Source organism: Phalacrocorax aristotelis, chromosome W (genome assembly GCF_949628215.1).
Source record: "Phalacrocorax aristotelis chromosome W, bGulAri2.1, whole genome shotgun sequence".
NCBI lineage: Eukaryota > Metazoa > Chordata > Aves > Suliformes > Phalacrocoracidae > Phalacrocorax > Phalacrocorax aristotelis.
This window is the reverse complement of record NC_134310.1, coordinates 8,732,608-8,754,390: the sequence shown is the minus strand read 5'-3', so window position 1 is coordinate 8,754,390 and position 21,783 is coordinate 8,732,608. Positions and strand designations below refer to the sequence as shown.

Here is a 21,783-nt window from a genome sequence, read left to right as displayed (position 1 = left end):
TTGCACCCCGGGAAGTCACGGTTTGGCCACAGGGTTTGTAGGAGGGTCCGTGCCCCTGGCACGTAGGAAGCAGAGGGTAAACAGTGCCGAAAAGCAAACCACTGACAGATGTACAGACCAGCAGACATACAACCCAAAACCAGAGCAGGGTGGCCAGTCTTGAGGATGCCGGGATGGGCGCTGAGAGGCTGCAGGCAGTGAGACAACGTAGGTAGCATATGAATTCATATATAGTAAAAAGTCTTTATTAAGAAGGCTTTGAAGTCAAAAAATAAAACTCTTGATACAATTTTCATAACCGTCAAGTCAGCTCAGCAAATATATAATCAGTACTTTATCCATGTAAGGTTAAAGGTCCGTTATTTTCTTTTTAAAATAAAATATATTTTAGTTTTTAAAATTTATTCAATAAAGTACATATTTTCCTATAAATTCCCTACATATACATAAAGAGGTAAAAAATAAAAAAATAAAACTAAAAAAACAAAACAAAACAAAACAAAACCAACCACAAAATAAAAAGCAGATAGAAATCTGTCTGGTTTTTGCAACATGGTGTATTAACTATGCCCCCTCTGTCCCGCGAGCTCCTCCGCCCGGCCTGGCCCCTCCAGCCATGACCCCGACCTCGTCACACGTTTTTGGGCAGTTTTCACATTGGCAAAATAGAGATAGACTTGCATTACAAAAAAAAAAAAAAATAAATTTTATAGAACCATCAAGAGTCATCAAAAAAAAAAACTACATACAAAAAGAACGACAACAAAAAAAATTATAATAATAATAGAATGATTTAAAAAAAATAAAAGACAACCCTTGCATGTCCTAAAATAAAAAGTGCAACCGGACCTTTTCTTTCTGTTTATTTAACTTTGCAAACTGAATACTGTTATTTGGGAAGGACTGTTGAAGAACAGCTGGGCTTCCTCCTCCCAGCAGCCGGGTGAAGAGTTAAAGCTATTCTGTAAACATCAGAGTTTCCTCCTCTTTGCAGTTTCACACCCCTCTTCCTCCTTGTCTTTGTTATCGGCCCCTTCTTCCCCACCCCTCCCGACCCCCTGTATTTCAGCCACCCTCCCGCCCCGCCATCCTGCCCTCTCCGCCTCTGCAGCCAGCAAGCAGCAGCCTCTCCTTCCCCCCCCAACCCCGTGCACCTATTGGATCCATTATTAAATAAAAAGGTTGATTTAAACAGTTTAAAGTCCTTAAAAAGCTGTGTTGGGGTAGAGGGGAGGGCTGGCTGCCCCAGCGAGACGGACCCGGCTAGGAGAAGATGTGGATGGCTTGCGTGGCGGGAGCGTGGCAAGCGGGACACTCGGGCTCGGCTTTGCCGCAGATGCGCATGGCACACTCCATGCAGAAGAGGTTGTGGCCGCAGGGCACCAAGGCAGCGATCACCTCACTCTCAAAGCACACCATGCACTCGCGGGAGCTCTTGCGGTGCCCATCGGAGCTGCTGGAGTCGGTGGGCGAGCCTGAGGTGGTAGAAATGCTGCCAGGCAGGGAGGAGGAGGAGGAGGAGTAGCCGGTGCTGTTGGAGAAGGAGGACAGCGAGCCTTGGGTGGGCAGCCAGGACAAGGTGCTGACGGGGTCACTCTGGATGTGGCGTGCTAAGGGGTGGTCCAGGGCCATGCTGCTGCTCTCAGGGAGGGTGGGCGAGTGGCGCGGTGTGGCCGTGCCGCTGTTGCGTCTCTGCAAGCCGTTGATGGAGGAGCAGCTGCTGAAGGCTTGCAAGGGGTTGCCTGTGCGCTCAAAGGGCGACCAGATGGTGGTGGGTGTCATGAGGTCGAGGGCCAAGAAGTCAAAGCCAAAGTCGCACTCCTCCGAGCCCAGAGGGGCCGGGGGCTCGCTGAAGGTGAAGCCGCTGCTGGTGCTGTAGGGGCTGGTGGGGCTGGCATCTGCCACCCGCCCGCTGTAGTAGGACTCGGTGGGGGTGCTGCCCAGGGAGCTGAGGCTGTCATTGCACAGGGCGGTCGAGGGGCGGTGGGCAGGGTGGGGGGCCTTGGCCCACAGGCTGGCCGTGCTGCCCTGCAGGTCGAGGCAGACGTCGGTGCCGTTGGAGTGGAAGTCGTTGCCAGCATTGACATCGATGAAGGAGCCTGTCCGCATGGTGATATGTGCCTCGATCTCCTCCCTAGCCCGGTCCACATTCTCGGGCATGCCCGTCACCTCAAAGACGGGCTCCTTGTCCCGGCTGGGTGTCACGATGTAGGTGTGCGTCTGCTGCTGGATCCGCTTGATGGTAGCTCCCTTGGGCCCCACCACCAGCCCCACTACACGGTATGGGACCCTCACCTGGATGGTGGTCTGTCCCAGCAGGTTGGGGGGCCCCTGCATCGCTCCTGTCAGCCCGTTCACTTTGTTGCGCGTCGCTCGGATCATGGAGAAGTGTTCAGCGGCCGAGAGGATCTCCCTTTTTGCCATCTCCACGTCTTCCTTCCTCCCAGTCACGATAAAAACGGGCTCCTCGCCCCTGACCGGCGTCTTGATGTACGTGTTGGTCTTGGCACGTAGGGCTTTGATTTTGCAGCCTGCAGAGCAAGGAGAAGGGGGTAAAAATGACACGTCAAAGTTGAGACCTCGTGGGGTCCCCCTGCTCACACAGGATGGGGACATGCAGGACCAGCAGGTCCCTTTGGTTCTGCACCTGCAGCACAGACACCCTTGGAGGGGTCCCTCCCACCTCAAAGGTGGCCAGGGGCTTACAGCTCAATGCTGGGGGGCTGCGCCAGCTTGTCTGAGACACGCCAGGCTCCTGGCACCGGCCTGACCCTCTGCCACCACCTCCTCTGCACTGCAGTGGGGATCAAGGACCCGCAGGACGCAGCCTGGCTCCCGAGGGCTGGGACAATGCGTGGGCAGAGGTGGGCCAGGGCAGGCAGCCATGGGGGCACCTTCTGGGCTGTTGAGGGGATGGGAAGCCAGGTTTACTCGAAAGGTGTTTAAGGAGGTACAAGGTAAAAAAAAAAAAAGAAGAGACACTGAAGATGGAAGGAAAAGGCTTGTTTGGATCCTGCAGGTTTGTTGACACCTCTCAGCCAGCAGCTAAACCTAAGAAACAGCCCCAGCCGCACCCCAACGGCAGCAGCGATGGCCCCGGAGGGACAGGGGAGCCGGGGCTCCCGCAGCCGGGCAGCGCAGGCACCCACTGCCTCCCTCTCCTTGCCCCAGGGCAGAGAGGCTGTGCCCGCACTGGCTGGGGCAGGGGTGCTCACGGGGCACCCTGTTCTGGAAAGACATGCTTCCCCCACACAAGGAACATGATTCAGCAGGCAGAGCCCAGGCTGGAAGGCAGGAGAGCAGGGCTTTGCTGCCAGCTCTGCCTTTGCCTCGCACAACCCCGGGCAAGTCCCTGCCCCTTTCCTCCCGCGTGGACAGGCTGGGCTCTGGCTAGGAGTCCCTGCAATGCCTGTCCAGTGAAAGGCTTGTGGTCTGCTCTGGGACTGGTCACCACTGCTCTCACTGAGGCACTGCCTCGGGCCGCAAGCGCAGGACCGCTCCCTGCAACTCCAGCCCTGCTAATTGCATCTGCTCTACCTGCACGCACTTAATTAAATTCACGAGCCAGGCACACCTCAACGGGAGCTCAGCCAGGCTGGCCGCCCTCCGCTTTCGGCACACAAGGGCGAGTGACCCCGTCTCCCACCTCCCATGCATCCCCTGAGCTTTGCAGGCCACCCAAAGCAAAGCCAGGAGATCGCAAGGATGAAGGCTGCCCAGTCAGAGCCCCAGGACTGACCCTGTCCGCTGCAAATGCTGCTGCTGCAGATCCACAACGATAAATAGTTGCACACTGGTGGAGAGAGCTCATGTCCTCGCAGACACAGCCAAGGCAGCTGCAAGCGCCCGGCTGGCTCCTCTGGCTTGGGGCACTCCTCCGCCTCCTCCCAGATTCTCCCTGAGGAAGGGCAGGACTGCTCTTCCAGCTGAAAGGTGTGCTGGTTTTGGCCGAGAAGGGGTTAATTCTCCTCACCGAGGGGTGTCCGCTACCTTTCCAGCTTCCCGCGCTCTGCCGTGGGGCAGGCGGGGGGCTGGGAGGGGCAGGGCCATGGTGGGGGTGGCTGACCCTGACTGGCCAATGGCAGGTTCATTCCATACCATGTGACACCATGACCAGTATATTAAGGGGGGGAAGGTTGCGGCTCGGGAGCGGCGCGGCGTCGGGTCGGCGGGTGGTGAGCGGCTGTGTCGCGTGCGGTTCGTTCTCCTCCCTTCCGCCCTCCCCCTGGGGTTTTGCGCCTCTTGTTGTTCTCCTTTACATTGCATTTCTGTTGTTGTTTCTTTTAATTTAAATTATTAAACTGTTCTTATCCCAACCCACGAGCGTTACCCTTCTGATTCTCTCCCCCATCTACTGGTGGGGGAGTGAGCGAGCGACTGTGTGGGGCTGAGCTGCCGGCTAAACCACGACAGTCTTTTTGGCACCCAATGTGGGGCTCAAGGGTTGGAGATAACAACAGCTGCTGGTCACAGCACAATGTTGTCCTTTTTGCAGTTGGTGTTAAAGATCGGTGTTGGTTTGTTGACTCTGCTGTGTTCTGCTGTGATCATTAACGTTTTGCCTACGAGATTCGTTATACAAACACTCGTACCGAGCCCATCTCAACAGTATTCAGCATCGGAGATGGAAGGCTGCTGTATAGAGTCCTACACGACAAGTAGCAGAAACTGCTGAAGGAGAAGGTGAATCAAGCCAGTTTGCAGAGGTAAAGGCCATCCAGCTGGCCTTAGACATTGCTGAATGGGAAGAGTGGCCAGTGCTCTATCTCTATACTGACTCCTGGATAGTGGCAACTGCCCTGTGGGGCTGGCTACAGCACTGGAAGCAAACAACACAGGGCTTCCCCTTTCTCTAACCTTGTGTCGTGGTTTAGCTGGCAGCTCAGCCCCACACAGCCGCTCGCTCACTCCCCCACCGGTAGATGGGGGAGAGAATCAGAAGGGTAACGCTCGTGGGTTGGGATAAGAACAGTTTAATAATGAAAATTAAAAGAAACAACAACAGAAATGCAATGTAAAGGAGAACAACGAGAGGCGCAAAGCCCCGGGGGAGGGGGGTTGGGAATGAACCACCGAAACAAACTGCACATGACGCAGCTGCTCACCACCCAGACACTGCGCCTTCCCGAGCCGCAACTGCCCCCATTAATATACTGGTCATGGTGGCACATGGTATGGAATGAAGATGCCATTGGCCAGTCGGGGTCACCTGCCCCAGCCATGGCCCGGCCTTTCCCAGCCTCCTGCTGACATGGCAGAGCGCAGGAAGCTGGAAAGGTCCCCCCTGACCACCACAGGCACTAGAGTGAGGAGAATTTACCCCTTCTCAGCCAAAACCAGCACATTCCCCACCCCTTATTCCATACAATTTACACCATGCCCAGGTCCTATACCATCTAATACAACCGTACCAACCACCACCCCTCCCCTTCCCATCCTTTAACATAATACACAGACATCATTCCCTTAGTCTATGGACCACCCCTGTAAAATGTCCATTAAAACGTCCATTGAGTTCATCCACTCCAAGACTCTGGGCTCCATCTGCCGTATCAGGCTTTCAGGGTGGGAGAGATGGTGTGTGTGGCGTTGGGTTGCTGCATACCGAGTCAGTCATCATTCCATCACTGCTGCACTTTTTGCTTGTTTCATCAAAGTTCATCTTCCATGGGTTGGGAGGCTCGTACTCTGATATCATTGATACAACACAGAGGTGACACACAGTATTATATAGCAGTTCGCATTGTGCCATTCAGTTCATTGACTGTTTTCACCCAAAATCAAATCCCCTTGAGGCACACATCGGACTCCTCCATCCTCCCGCATCACCCACCAAGTGCACCCAGGTCCTCGAGCAAAAGCCATCCCACGAATGGGTTTGCCTTTGCCGGAGGCAGGAAGAACCCAGACTGTTTTGCCCAGCATACTTTTTGTGTGCACTACAGGGACTCTATCCCCTTCCACAGCATGTAGGATTTCTGACTGGGCAGGGCCAGCTCGCCTGGCAGATCCCCTCGTGTTGACTAACCAGGTGGCTTTTGCTAAATGTGTATCCCAGTGATTGAATGTCCCACCCCCCATTGCTCTCAGTGTAGTTTTTAACAGTCCATTGTACCGTTCAATTTTCCCAGAGGCTGGTGCGTGATAGGGGATGTGATACACCCACTCAGTGCCGTGCTCTTTGGCCCAGGTGTCTATGAGGCTATTTCGGAAATGAGTCCCATTGCCTGACTCAATTCTCTCTGGGGTGCCATGTCGCCACAGGACTTGTTTCTCAAGACCCAGGAGAGCGTTCCGGGCAGTGGCATGGGGGACAGGATATGTTTCCAGCCAGCCAGTCATTGTTTCTACCATTGTAAGCACATGGCGCTTGCCTTGGCGGGTCTGTGGGAGTGTGATATAGTCAATTTGCCAGGCCTCCCCATATTTATATTTCAGCCATCGTCCCCCATACCACAGAGGCTTTACCCGCTTCGCTTGCTTGATTGCAGCGCATGTGTCACATTCGTGGATAACCTGTGCAATAACATCCATGGTCAAGTCCACCCCTCGATCACGAGCCCACCTGTATGTTGCATCTCTCCCTTGATGGCCTGAGGTGTCATGGGCCCACCGAGCTAGAAATAGTTCACCCTTATGCTGCCAGTCCAGATCCACCTCAGCCACTTCAATCTTGGCAGCCTGATCCTACCTGCTGGTTGTTTCGATGTTTTTCAGTGACCCGACTCTTGGGGACGTGAGCATCCACATGACGTACCTTTACAACCAAGTTCTCTACCCGGGCAGCAATATCTTGCCACAGTGCGGCAGCCCAGATGGGTTTGCCTCTGCGCTGCCAGTTGCTTTGCTTCCACTGCTGCAGCCAGCCCCACAAGGCATTTGCCACCATCCAGGAGTCAGTATAAAGATAGAGCACTGGCCACTCTTCCCATTCAGCAATGTCTAAGGCCAGCTGGATGGCCTTTACCTCTGCAAACTGGCTCGATTCACCTTCTCCTTCAGCAGTTTCTGCTACTTGTCGTGTAGGGCTCCATACAGCAGCCTTCCATCTCCGGTGCTTTCCCACAAGGCGACAGGACCCATCAGTGAACAGGGCATATTGCTTTTCATCTTCTGGCAGTTTGTTATACAGTGGGGCTTCTTCAGCACGTGTCACCTCCCCCTCTGGTGATAATCCAAAATCTTTGCCTTCTGGCCAGTCCATAATCACTTCCAAGATTCCTGGGCGACTGGGGTTTCCTACTCGAGCCCGCTGGGTGATCAGTGCAACCCATTTACTCCACGTAGCATCAGTTGCATGGTGTGTAGAGGGGATGTTTCCTTTGAACATCCAGCCCAGCACTGGCAGTTGGGGTGCCAGGAGCAACTGTGCCTCAGTCCCAACCACTTCTGAAGCAGCTCGAACCCCTTCATATGCTGCCAATATCTCTTCTTCAGTTGGAGTATAGCGGGCTTCGGACCCTCTGTATCCAGGACTCCAAAACCCTAGGGGTCGACCTCGGGTCTCCCCATGTGCTTTCTGCCAGAGGCTCCAGGTAGGGCCATTCTCCCCGGCTGCGGTGTAGAGCACATTTTTTACATCTTGTCCTGCCCGGACTGGCCCAAGAGCTACTGCATGAACTATTTCTCGTTTAATCTGTTCAAAGGCTTGTCGTTGCTCAGGGCCCCATTTGAAATCATTCTTTTTCCGGGTCACTTGATAGAGAGGGCTTACGATCAGACTGTAATTGGGAATATGCATTCTCCAAAAACCCACAACGCCCAAGAAAGCTCGTGTTTCCTTTTTGCTAGTTGGTGGAGACATGGCTGCTATTTTGCTGATCACATCCATTGGGATCTGACGACGACCATCTTGCCATTTGATTCCTAAGAACTGGATCTCTTGCGCGGGTCCCTTCACCTTACTTTGTTTTATGGCAAAACCAGCTTTCAGAAGGATTTGGACTATTTTCTCTCCTTTCTCAAAAACTTCTCCCGCTGTGTTGCCTCACACGATGATGTCATCAATGTATTGAAGGTGTTCGGGAGCTTCTCCCTGTTCCAGTACAGTCTGAATCAGTCCATGGCAAATGGTAGGACTGTGTTTCCACCCCTGGGGCAGTCGATTCCAGGTGTACTGGACGCCCCTCCATGTGAAAGCAAACTGTGGCCTGCACTCTGCTGCCAGAGGGACTGAGAAGAATGCATTAGCGATATCAGTTGTGGCATACCGCTTGGCTGCCTTGGACTCCAGTTCATATTGAAGTTCTAGCATGTCTGGCACAGCAGCACTCAACGGTGGAGTGACTTCATTCGGGCCACGATAGTCTACTGTTAGTCTCCACTCTCCATTAGACTTCCGGACTGGCCATATGGGACTGTTAAAGGGTGAGTGGGTCTTACTGATGACTCCTTGACTCTTCAGTCAGTGAATGAGCTCATGGATGGGAATTAGGGAGTCTCGGTTGGTGCGATATTGCCGCTGGTGGCCGGTTGTGGTGGCGATTGGCACCTGTTCTTTGACTTTCAGCAATCCCACAACAGAAGGGTCTTTCGAGAAACCAGGCAAGGTAGACAGCTGTTCAATTTCCTCTGTCTCTGTCCTGGTTTCAGCTGGGATAGAGTTAAATTTCTTTGTAGTACCTAGTACGGGGCTAAGTTTTTGATTTTTGCTGGAAACAGTGGTGATAATGTGGAGATGTTTTAGTTGTTGCTAAGTAGCGCTTACACTGGTCAAGGACTTTTTCAGCTCCCCGTGCTCTACCAGGTGCACAAGAAGCTGGGAGGGGGCACAGCTGGGACAGCTGACCCCAACTGACCAACAGGATATTCCATACCATATGACGTCATGCTCAATATATAAAGCTGGGAGAAGAAGGAGGAAAGGTGGGACGTTTGTACTGATGATGTTTGTCTTTCCTAGTAACCGTTACACATGATAGAGCCCTGCTTTCCTGGAGATGGCTGAACACCTGCCTGCCCATGGGAAGTAGTGAATGAATTTCTTGTTTTGCTTTGCTTCCATGCGCACCTTTTGCTTTACCTATTAAACTGTCTTTATCTCAACTCATGAGTTGCCTCACTTTTACTCTTCCGATTCTCTCCCCCGTCCCACTGGGGGAAGTGAGCGAGCAGCTGCGTGGTGCTTGGTTGCTGACTGGGGCTAAACCACGACAGTCTCCAAGGCAGCTACACCAAAAGCCCACTTGTAACCTTTTGGGTCCTTGAAATACCCTCTCCTGAGGTAGTCTATGCCAAGGATGCACGGAGCCTCTGGGCCAGTCACAATGGGGTGCTTTTGCCACTCATTCCCGGTTAGGCTCACTTCGGCCTCCAATACAGTTAGCTCTTGGGATCCCCCTGTCACTCCAGCAATGCTGATGGGTTCTGCCCCTATATAGTTTGATGGCATTAAGGTGCACTGTGCGCCGGTGTCCACTAAAGCTTTATACTCCTGTGGGTCACATGTGCCAGGCCATCGGATCCACACAGTCCAGTAAGCCCGGTTATCCCTTTCCTCCACCCGGCTGGAGGCAGGGCCCCTCTAGTCCTGATCATGGCAGTCACAACTCACTTCCTGTAAATGTGAATCAAGAGTCCCTCTGTTATAATCAGAAAGAAAATCAGTGCTTCTGCTTCTCTGTCTGGGGACCTGCTCACTGGAAACTGGAGCAGCAGTTTTACTGGATGTCGTGGTTCAGCCTCAGCTGGCAACTGAACACCACGCAGCCGCTCGCTCACTCCCCCCCACCCCTGTGGGATGGGGAAGAGAATCGGACGAGCAAAAGAACTTGTGGGTTGAGATAAGCACAGTTTAATGATTACAATAAAATGATAATAATAGTAATAATGATTATGATAATAATGACAATAATGTTAACATAATAAAATGGAAAAGGAAGGGAAAGGGAAAACAAAGGGAAAAAAACCACGGAAACACAAACGATACAACTGCTCACCACCCGCCGACTGACGCTGCCCGTCCCCGAGCCGCGATTGCTTCCTCCCTCCCCCGGCCAGCCCCTCCCAGGTAACATACTGGGCATGACGTTACATGATATGGAATATTCCTTTGGTCAGTTTGAATCTGCTCTCTTAGCTGTGCCCCCTCCCAGCTTCTTGTGCACCCAGCAGAGCATGGGAAGCTAGACATGTCCTTGACTAGTACAAGCGCTACCCAGCAACAGCCCAAAACATCTGTGTGTTATCCCAACAGTTTTTTTTTCCAGGCTAATTTCAAAGCACAGCATTATACCAGCTAGAGTGAAGAAAATTAACTCTAACCCAGCTAAAGCCATGACACTGGAAGAACCTCCCTGAGTGATTGTTCTTCCTTGCAGTTCACATACTCGCGCCTGTAGGGTCAAGGTAGGCTTGCCATCCCACCTCATCATGTCCTCTCTGTGGACACGCAGGTAGAACCATAGGGTGGCCCGTGGTGTGTATCCCCTCCTTTGGGCCAAAGGACGCTTATTCCTGACAGCTGAGACACTGCTCTGTCGAGGTGGGGAGCAGGACGTATATTCTTTGAGTTGCTGGACATCTCGGGATAGTTTCTCCACAGCAGAGATGAGCGAGGAAGAGATATGTGCTTCATAGTCTATCTATCACCTCCACCACCGTTGGTGTCTCATCATCTTTCCAGGACATTACTGCCAATGAGTTTGCATGCGAAGATGGTGCGCTCCGTACAAACTGCCGCTACGTGGGTCGTGTGCACTCGGCTTCATCTGGATCTTTGGATGACCGTTGATCGTCCAGGTCACCATAAATCACCTCAAACACAGCTAATTCCCTTAGATACTGGATGCCTTTGTCCATAGTTGTCCATTTTCCTGGGTGATATGTAACATCTTCTTTGAAGGGATACCTTTCCTTCACGCCGGACAGGAGTCGCCTCCAGAGGCTGAGGGCTTGTGTTCTTTTTCCAATTGCTTTGTCAACGCCCCCTTCCCCAGAAAGGGATCCCAGTTGTTTGGCTTCTTTTCCCTCTAGTTCCAGGCTACTGGCCCCATTATCCCAGCATCGGAGCAGCCAGGTGACAATGTGCTCACCTGAACGACGGCTGAAATCTTTTTGCATATCTCACAACTCGCTCAAGGACAGGGATCGGGTGGTCCTTATTTCATTTATGACTTCTTCCTCCTCTCCTCGTGATGGCCCTGTTTTTTCATCATCCCGTTCTAAATGAGTTGACGTCCGCTTCCAATATTTCTTCTTCTGTATGGGGGCGACTGATACTGGCACAGGTTGACTCTCTGAGCCAGCTCCAGTTCTTGCCGTGGGGGTTTGAGTGGCCGCACTGCCTGCCAGTTTGTCTTTCAATCCAGAGACCTTCTCTTCCCCCTGGGGGCACTGAATACTGTTGAGCAGGGCTCGGTATGCATGGGCCAGGCCCCAACACGTTGCAGTTATCTCTGTCTCTCTGGAGTTCCCAGCATAACAATGTACTTTCTCCAAATATTCTACTAGTTTTTTAGGATTCTGCACTTGTTCAGGGGTGAAACTCCAAAACACTGGGGGTGCCCACTGCCCTAGGTATTTGCCCATGCTATCCCACATGCCCTGCCACTCCTAACTATCAAGCCTCGGGGCAGATTTCTGGGTGATATTCTTAAGTTGCTTAGTCAAAACCAAAACAACATGCCCAAAAACTAACAATAAGTGCACCTTAAACACCCAAGGATGTTCAAGATACAAAAAGGTTGTTGTAATAGATGTGGAGACATCATAGAAGAAAGTTGGAAAGATACTATTCTGTATTTCCTCCATATAAAATCTCTCAGAGGAGGAGGTATAATTGCTAATTGCCTCAACAAGGTGGTATCCAAAGTACAGTAACGGTTTCAGCAAAAACCCCAAATACCAGATAAAGCTGAAAACGAGTGTTTGTATAACAAATCTTGTAGGCAAAATGTTACTAATCACAGCAGAACACAGCAGAGTCAACAAACCAACACCAATCTTCAACACCAACTGCAAAAAGGACAACATGGTGCTGTGACCAGCAGCTGTTGTTATCTCCAACCCTTGAGCCCCACGTTGGGCACCAAAAAGACTGTCGTGGTGTAGCCGGCAACTCAGCCCCACACAGTCGCTCACTCACTCCCCCACCGGTAGATGGGGGAGAGAATCAGAAGGGTAACTTAAGGGGTAGCTACAAAGAAGATGGAGACTCCCTTTTTACAAGGAGTCACATGGAGGGGACAAGGGGGAATGGACACAAGTTGCTCTTGGGGAGATTCCGATTGGACACCAGAGGAAAATTTTTCACACTGAGGACAGTCACCATTGGAATAATCTCCCCAGGGAAGTGGTTGACTCGGCCACGTTGGGCACCTTCAAGAGTCGTCTGGACAGGGTGCTGGGCCATCTTGTCTAGGCTGCGCTCTTCCTAGAAACACTGGACTAGATGATCCCTGGGGTCCCTTCCAACCCATGATTCTGTGGTAACGCTCATGGGTTGAGATAAGAACAGTTTAATAATTAAAATTAAAAAAAAAAAATACAATGGAAAGGAAAACAACGGGAGGCGCGAAACCGGGGTGCGAGAGAAGGGAATGAACCACTGAAACAAACCGCACGTGACGCAGCTGCTCACTGCTCACCAACCCGACGCCGTGCGCCTTCCCATGTTGCAACTGCCCCCTTTAATATACTGGTCATGGTGGCACATGGTATGGAATGAATACCCCATTGGTCAGTCGGGGTCAGCCACCCCGGCCGTAGCCCCGTCCCTCCCAGCCTCCTGCTGACGAGACAGAGCGTGGGAAGCTGGAAAGGTCCCTGACCACCACCAGCACTACAGTGAAGAGAATTAACCCCTTCTCAGCCAAAACCAGCACACCCCAGAAGGCTGAAGGGACTCAGCCGGGGCTGGGGAGGCACAGGATGTCCAGGCAGGTCTGTCCCAAGCTGACAAATCAACCCACACCCACTAGCAGCAAGAGAGCAGAGCCCTAACAGGGGCTGTGCTACTCCTGGAGACTCAAGCACAGTGTATTTACCAGGGCATTAAGCATCACAAATAACAAGAATTTTTAAAAAACTGTCAAAATAAGCAAGCAGCAGCTCTCCTGGATGTCACAGCCTGGCTTTTCGGCAGCACTAACCCCTCCTATAGCCACATCCAGGGAGCCAACGGGTGATGACACTGGCCTCTCCAGACACTTCCTCAAAAAAACCCTCGAAAGCAGCTTGCACCAGCCCGCATGGCTCCTGCCCAGCTCCAGGCTGCCCTGGGGTGCTGGCAGCTCCACGTGTGCCCTACCTGCTGCCTGCAAAGGTCCCAGAATGGCGACAGGCAGGTTGGAGGGGAATCTGGGAGGGGAGCAGGCAGATAAGCAGCCAGATAGAGCTGGGGAGGCAGGAGACCTGCTGCGATCTCTCTCCTAAGGGAGGAAACCCTCTGGATTTCATACAAGCCAGGCTGAAAGCATTTGAAGGCCACCTCCAAGCACTTGTTGCAATCAAACAAATGTTCCTCCCACCTTGCATTGCCCCAGGGATTGGGGCAGCAGGACGAGCCCAAATCCAACCCTTCATGGGACCAGACAGGCTCAGCCAGGCAGAGGCAGGGCTGGGGACAGCACAGAGCTGCCCTGTTCCCCAGAGCCAGGGAAGCTGCTGAGCTGCTGCAGGGACATGCGGAGTAGGAATGTGGGTGGAGAAGGGTTTGTCCAGGCTTTTCCTAATTTAGGACAACAACTGGAAGGTGTATTTATGGCTGGGGGCATACGGTGGGGAAAGCAACGGCCTGGTCACTGGGGCAGAGCAGAACCAGCAACCATCAAAGGTGACTTTTTCTAAGCATGTGCCAGCTTCTGTGAGGCTGTCCGGAGCGAGGTGCCCGCAACACCCGCGTTCCCCTCTCTGATTTATTCTGGTACCTGCAATAAGCTCTCCCTGTGCTCCACAGCTTGGCAAACCAGGCCGAGCACAGTGGCAGCAGGCAAGGGCATCCAGGCTGGGAGCCACTGCAGGGCTTTGCCGGTGCCTCCCACCACCACCAGCCTCACGCCCAAGGTCCGAAATTTGCCCTTTGCAGCAGGAACTGGCAATTTCAAGACCCAAAGATATCGGCAGCTGCCAGGAGCTGCAAACAGGAGCTACTTGGGAGCCACATCCCATGGGGGGCACAGCACAGCACAGCAAGGCTCTTCCTCACCCCACTCCACTGCGCTGGCTGTACTGGTGTGACTGAACTGATGCTACAGCAGCACAAAATGGAGGAAGAGTTTATCCGGCTGCTCCTCACGAGCCTTTCCTAGGGGCAAAGCCAGAAACCTAGGTTAAAAATTAAAGGAGTGTCTGGCTTGCCCTGCTCCACCCTCCTCAAACAAGCAGGGCAGGAACAATGCACACGACCCGTGGCTGCCAGATGCTGCCGGGGCCACTGCGCCTGCAGCGCAGCAAAACACACCACAGGTCGGAGCTGGTTTTTCCAATCCTGGTGTAAAGAGGATGGTGGCAGGTCCGGGGCAGCGGGGGTGCTGGCTCACCTCCCTGCCCACCCATGGAGCTGCGTCAGGAAACACTGCAGAAAAGGAAGCATCAGCTGGGAAAGCCGCTTGCCTGAGGCCACATGCTGGCATCTGTACCAGGAACCACGCTTGCACAGCTCAGTGCGAGGAGCCTCCATCATCGCAACACACCAGTGACTACTCCCAGATGGGCACATCAGGGGTGTGGAAGCAGAGCTGGGACAACACCATGGTCCCACCCAGGGACCAACCTGTCCTGCCACTGCCCCCAGTCCCAAACTCTACCTATGTCGCCCCTCAGCTGCAGGGACCCCCAGGCAGCAGGTCCTAAAAGCCCTGACCATGAAAAGGATGGGCTGCCTCCCCAGCTGGGATTCAAGTGTTTAAACCCACATGGCAGGTCTGCAGCACCAGGATCTGGCGAAGAGACACGACCTCACAGAGGTACAACCCCCGTCCGCCATCACATCTGCACGCCAGAGAGGTGGCTGAGCCGAGGCTGCTCCTGCCCACACTCAGGGAGATGCTGACACCCCATGGTCAAGCCCCCCAAACCACCCCAAGAGCCAGATGTACTCGAACCGCACAATACAGGTGGTTTAACCAGCAACCTGCAACTGGGGGAATGATCCGCACCAGTATGAGATATTTCAGATGAGTCTCCACAAGCCCCCACCCAAGCACGCTGTGAAAACACCATCCTGGATGGCAGCATCCCCGTGAAGTCGGTGCAGCACAATCCTGCTGGAGCAGGGCCATGCCAGATGGGGGCTGTGGAGAGGACCAGGGGCCATCCAGCATTGCCACTGAGCCCCACTGCAGGCATGCCCTTGCCCCGGTGTTGCTGGATCAAGCGCCTTACCTCAACCAAGCGGCAGAGTTTGGCATTCCAATGTTTTACCTTGCCAAGGGCCAGCACGCAGCATTAGAGATGAGGGAGGAGGAAAACAAGGTGCCAGACTTTGCTACAAGTCTATAAACAAGGTGGTTTTAAAAGCACCTTTTCCAAAAGAAAACATCCCCAAAAACAGGGTTGGGGGCAGACCTAGGGGTGCTGCAGCCCCAACAGATCCTTTCTCAACACCAGAGCCCAGGAGTGACTCAGTCGCCACGTTACAGCTCTTTGGCAGAGCTCTGAGTCCCCACGGGCCCAAACTCTTCATGACAACCCATGACCATGCTCAGCCGCAAGCAAATACCCTCATTCTGGGGGTCTCAAGCACATGCAACCCTACCGAGTCACAGCCCCTCACACCACCTCTCGGCTCTGCCTGCAGACAGCACCAATGGAGGGGTGCAAGCCGGATGATCCTCTCAAACCCTCCAGACTCCACACCTGTCTCTTCCTCCCACTGTTGCCAGCTTCGAGCTGCTCTCTGCCCATCCTGCACGCTCCAATCTGCAAAGTTGCCCCGTGGAGCCACAGCGCCTTGGCTGGAGCCACCCCACCTGCCCTTGGGCTGAGAAGTCACTAGCTTCAGACAAGAAACAGAATCCCAGAGGACTCTCCCTGGGACAATGCAGTGACGGAGGCAGCACCCCAGGAAAGGTGGTTGCTCTCCCTGAACATCCTCTCTTGGCACCACCGAAGAGGACTTTGCCCTCTGCCAGGAGGCCCAGTCAGATGAGGGCTGCAACTATTGCAGGAGTCCATGACAACCAGGACAGCACAGGCTGGGGCAGCGGGCTGGGAAGTGCCTCTCCATCCTCTGCGCTCCTGCTGTCACCCAGGCGAAAGATCAGACACCCAGCACAGCTCATCCACTCGCTGATCCCCAGCAGGGCCCGGCCAGCACCTGCTTTGACATAAGGTGGCCTCCTCCACGTAAGGACAAAGCCAGCCGATCCCCTTGGCCAGACCACATCTCTATTTGCCCATGGAGCTTTGCGCTTGCAGTGCCCAGCTCTGAGCTATGAAAAGCCAAGAAAGGGCAAACAGAGCTTTTCTGGAAGAGCCTTTGATGGCATCAACCAGGAGGACTGTGTTCATCACAGCCTCCGCAGCCCAGGAGCCAGCTGATGCCTTGCACCCAGACCTCTGGAGCTTGCTACCTGCTGCAGAAAGACATTCCCCTTCCTCTTCCCCAGCTCTGCAGCATCTCCTGGCCTCAGATCCGGTGTTATGGTGCTTGTGGTCTCTTCGTTACAGGCGAATGGCACAGGATGCACCAGAACTGGGGCCAGACGTGGAGCAGAACACATTGCACCTCCATCGCATCTCATCTCCCCTCTTGCTGACCACTTCTTCCTGCCCCTCTGCAAACAGTAATTAATTCATCCTTGCAACCACGCTGCGGGAGGCAGGCACATCACACCTTTGTTTCTTTTCCAGACACTGGGAAAAGCAAGGCAGGGAGGCTGGGCTCCTCGCCTCCAGCTAGAGAGAAGGAAGCCGGTGCCAGAGCCAAGAGGTGCAGGCAGACACTTCAGTGATCAGATTAATCTGTGCAACCAACTTCAGGAGTTTCTGGCTCTGCTATGACCCAGAGAGGTGGGAGGAGGCAGCCAGGCCAGCCTCAAAAGACGTGGCATGATGGGCAGAGGACAGCAGAGAGCAGCAGCCCAGGGCTCAGAAATATGAGAGGATTCAGCACAGCCCCAGCAATCCAGTGCAAGTTTAGTTTACAAACGCTCGATCTGGCCCAGAAACCAAGGCCTGTGGTCTCCCTGTGCATCCTCCAAGTGCCGAAACACCCGCTGCGCTCTGACAGGGAGGAGAGCTGCCGCATTTCCCTGGATCACCCCTTCAAGCATCCCAGCGTCTTCTATAAACAGCAACTTTCCCAAATCCTTCACAAAGCTGCGAACAGTCCCTGCGTGTCACAGATGGGGAAATGGAGCCCGAGAGAGGAGCCGTGGCTGGCTCCGTCCCATGAGAGGCATGTGGCGTAGGAGGAGAGAGTAGAGCCCGGGGCTCTCAGCTGCACCGGCCTTGTTGGGGCAGAGGCTGCTGGAAATGCACCTTGAAAGCCAGGACACCAGGGAGCAACACCAGCACAGTGCTGACATGCAAGAGCCAGGGCAACTCTAACATCCAGCCTGCCCCACGCTCCCCATCTCCCTTTCCCTGGTGATTTCCATTATTACCACCACTCTTTCTGCTGCCTGGTGAGATGAGCCCACACCGCTGCAATCGATGCCCACAGCACTTTTTGGAGACAGTCCCTCCCACAGCAGGAGTCATGAATGGGCTTGCACACAAATGCACAGCCACGTAATCCCACCAGGCCGTGCTGCCTTTCAGTAGCCATGTGGGCAGGGAGAAGAAACACCGCAGATCCCGGGCGGCAGATGCCGCTCCACACCATCACCGATGCCAATCCGGATGAGGGGTCATGGTAACCCCCCCTCCAGCTCAGACAAGAAAACACAGATTTGCTTTACACAACAAAAGATTTACCTGCTGAGCTGCTGCCGCTCCCTTCTGGAAAGGGTTAAATTAGTGGATCTGGAAGAGAGAGATTGAAGAAAAAGGAGAAGTAGGAGAAATCGCATTCGACAGCCTCTGTCCTGCCTCAGCCCGTGTAGGACAGCCATGCGTTGGTCTGACGGGCAAAGCGCTGACCTGGCTGCTGGGACCTCCCAGCCACATCCCTGCTCAGCCCCACAGTGGTGAGGGGCTGCTGGGCTCTGGGGACAGCAGGACAGGTCCCAAAGTACCCCAGAGCTGCTCCTCAGCACACGGTGTACGGGGAGAGAAACCCAGCCTTGCCCCAACTCAAGACCCTTCCAGGGCACCCGATATCCATGTCTTCCCATGTTGCGAGCACGGCGGCACCACAAGCACCAGCTCCCCAGGTCACGGCCAGGCTGGGTAGCGCAGGAAAAACAAGAGCGACGGGGACACAGTCTGAGGGAGTCTGACCCAGCCCCGCAGCATCGCCAGCAGCACATCTCACCGCTGGAACAATGCCAGGCCCCATGAAACACCCCAAGGCTCAGCTCCACACGCTGCTGCACAGCCGGAGCCCCACTGCCATGGGGCTACCGAGGACCAAGGGAGACTCACATGGGGTGACCTGGGGACCAGAAGGACCCAGGAGCCAGCACGGGTGCAGGAGGATGAGGAGAGCAAGAAGGGCTCTGCTCATTTTTGAGCTCAGTGCGAGACCCAGCACGGTGGGCAGCTGCAAACGACCCTGGTATCACCCCTGCTCCGGCTGCACTGGCCTCGCACACCCCTGATTTAAAACAGCTGCCGGTGGCACCAGAGAGCAGCCAGAGCACAAAGACACTCTGCTGACAGCCCTGTCCCCTCGGATGCTGCCCAACCACACCCCCACCAACCAGAACTGGGGGTGCCAAACACCGAGCTGCCCCTTCACGCCAGAAACCCAGCACAACGGGGCCACGGCACAGCGTCCAAACAGGCCGGGAGCTGCAGAAAAGCTGAGACCAGGAGAGGGGCAGGAGACACATGGGGGGGAATCCCTGGGGAAGGCTGTTCCTGCCCATGGGCTGGGGCAGCAGCAGGTAGCTCCAGCCCACCACCAGCCCCAGGTCCCCTCCGAGCCCCCCAGCAGGACATGGTGCCCCCCCAGCACCCCTCCTCAAGCTGGTATAATAATTTATTTTGCAGCTCTTCCCCAGGAGCCCGTGGAGCTTAGCAAGCACCCAAACTCTGCATGAGGTGTTTGGGGCAGGCACCCAGCTGCACGTTTAACTCGTCGGGGTACCGGAGGCTTAGCCCTGGGAGCCTCAACGCAGCCGAAACACCCAACCACAGCCGCTGTGAGAAAGGGTGCCAACTGATGGCTCACCAGCCTGAAAGCAGCCGTTCTTCCAACCTCCAGGAACACGCAGAGCCAACGCGTTGCCCATGGGAGGCTGGACCCCGTTACGGGTTTGCTTTCCAAGTCGTCACACCCTGGGGGTCCTCAGAGCCCACTGGCAAGGCCACCAAATCCAGGTCCCCATCGAGCCAAGGGAGAAGGAGGATCTTCCCAAGCAGGGCGCGGCATGGTGCTCCTCTCCGCTGGCGACGTAGCAGGCTCTGCCACGCCACTCAGCTGCCCCGGCTGGGCTCAGCAGCCCAGTGGGACCCCACGGCCAGGGCGGTGGGACCGGTGAGGGTTGCGCGGAAAGTTGGGAGGCCAGGAAGCGGGGCCAGCTGGGAGGCAGCACAGGCCAATGGGAAGCACAGAGCATGATGTCACCACGCTCATCACAGCATGGCTCTAGCTAACAAAGAGAACAATGAGGCTGCCCAGCTCCCCGCTTCCCCCCAGGAAAAAAATGCCCCCCAGCTCCCCACTCTGCAGCCCCCTGTCCAGGAGGGATGGGAGCCGTGGGAGTGAGGGCCAGGCTGGGGTGCCAGAGCCCTGCGTGGCAAAAATATCCCAGAGGTCAGGCTCTCCCTGTGAGCCGAATTGCCCATCGCCACTGGGATTCCTGTGGGCAGCAGCTCCCTTCCTTTTTATTTCTTTTTTTTTTTTTTTTCTTATTTCCTCCTCCCTGGGTTGTTTGTTTGTTAATAAAAAAGGTGAAACTTTAGTTGAGGACTATTTCGGATTTCCTCGAGACAAAGCCCACGCTAGGCACACCCACCCATGGAGAGGCTGGGGCTGAGGCATGCCCGGGCATCCTTTTGTGACAGCTGAGTGTGAGCGGGGCTCCACGCCCCCCCCCCACCCACAGAGCCGCGCCTAATAAACGAGCGAATTAATTAGAGTTTATATATGAAGTCGGAAACACGGAGCATCATTTACACGCCCAGTCTGAGATATCGAGCTGGGGGACAGGACGGGAAAGAGGCACTCAACTACAATAAAATCACAGCTTTTCCCTGCGCTCCGTGTCCCGCCGGCTCCCACGGACTCGCGTGGCGCCCGGGAACTTTGCGGGTGCACAAGGCGTTTATCCCCCACCCCGTGCCGTTTTGCTGCCCTATAGAGTTCGGTGTTTGCAGTCGGGGAGAGGCACAAAGAGGAGCAGCTCGCTCCGGAGCCCACGGCGGAGGCGCGGCCGCGGGAGGAGTTTCAGGGCCGCAGAATTCGTCGCCGTTAAGTTTCCGCCTCCGCGTTGCGGGGACCGGAGACAAAAGCCCCAAAACTGACCCAAATAACGCGGGGCCGGCGCATCCCACGGGAGGCGGCGCCGCAGACCCAGGAGGCTCGGGGAGGGGGGGGGCGGACAAAGGGGGGGGTTCCCCGCGTGTCTGGGTGCTGCCCCCCACGCGGGGCGGGGGTTACCTTGCCGGCCCACGATCTCGGCGACGTGCTCGGAGCTGGGCACGGGCACGCACTCGGTCATGTTCACACTCTTCTTCCTGCTCCCCAGCGCGCCCAGCGGCTCGGCCAACAGCGCGGCAGGCGGCGCCAGCGCCGGGGCGAAGTTACCGAAGGCGGCCGGGGGGGAGGCGGCGCCGGCGGCCGGGGGGGAGCCACCGCCGCGCTCCCTCGCCTGCAGGCCGCCCGGCCCCACGCCTCCCGCCGCCGACTCCGGCTCCTCCGGCCCCGTGCCGCCCGCCTCCGCCACCCACAGCCCGCGCTCGCCCGCCTCCTCCAGCCCCAGCAGCGAGAGCTGGTCCAGGGCGAACCTCAGGACGGCGGCTTCGTCCTGCGCCGGCGGCCTCTCCCGCTCGGGCTCCGGCGGTGGGTCCTGCCCGGCGGGCGGTGGCGGGCTGAGCAGCGCCAGGCAGCGCGGCGGGCCGCGGGCGGGCTGCCCACCCTCAGGCTGATAGATGGAGCCGGGCATGGCGGCGGGCCGGGAGCGGAGCGGGGCCGGGGCGGTGCCGGTGCCCGCCGCCTCTATGCGCGCGTCCCCCCCACCCCGGGACGCGCCCCGCCGCGCGCATGCGCCCCGCCGCGACCACGCCCCCACGGGAGCCGCCCCGCCGCAGGAAGGGGGCGTGGTCAGCCCCCTCCCCGCCCACCCCCCGGAACACGCCCCGAGCTCCGCGCCGCGGGAAGGCGCGCGCTGCCCGCACCCGCCAAGCACCGGGTCCCGCAGGGGGATCCCGGGCGTGCGGCGGAGCCCCGGCCCCGCGCTCCGTCCTTACCGCTCCGGCACAGCCCCCGGCTGCAGAGACGCCCCAAAAACGCCGCCGAAAGCAGGGAGAGGCGGGGGCATGCCCCAGCGGCCCCATCTACAAACTTCCATCAGCAGAAGTAAGAGATGAGATGAGCCGGGTGCTGCTTTGCACAACCCCTTTATTGACAAGAGTCATGTTTCCCACCAAGGAGCAAAACCAGCACCCAGGCAGAGCATTCCCATGCACCCGTTCCACTCAGTTCATCAAGCACTCAAGGGTACAGAGCTACCGCACAGCTCTGCTTCGGGTACTGAAGGATGTTTCCTTCTTCCCGAGTTACAAAAGTTA

The 21,783-nt window shown here is 55.7% G+C and overlaps 1 protein-coding gene across 1 annotated transcript; it reads right to left on the bottom strand.

The window, feature by feature from the left end:
• Positions 1–229: 229 nt before the first annotated feature.
• On the bottom strand, positions 230–21,238 carry MEX3D (mex-3 RNA binding family member D). Its single transcript, XM_075076906.1, has 2 exons — positions 20,654–21,238; positions 230–2,531 (listed from the first exon to the last, which is right to left on the bottom strand). The coding sequence occupies exons 1-2, from the start codon at positions 21,156–21,158 to the stop codon at positions 1,264–1,266; spliced, it is 1,773 nt and encodes a 590-aa protein (XP_074933007.1). The 5' UTR covers positions 21,159–21,238; the 3' UTR covers positions 230–1,263.
• Positions 21,239–21,783: the final 545 nt, after the last annotated feature.

What these genes read in the sequence shown, in the direction of transcription:
- MEX3D (XM_075076906.1), bottom strand. Translation starts at nt 21,158, where the DNA reads ATGCCCGGCTCCATCTATCAGCCTGAGGGTGGGCAGCCCGCCCGCGGC. An exon ending in CGAGATCGTGGGCCGGCAAG is followed by an intron (nt 2,532 to 20,653) that starts GTAACCCCCGCC and finishes CTTGCTCTGCAG; the next exon opens with GCTGCAAAATCAAAGCCCTA.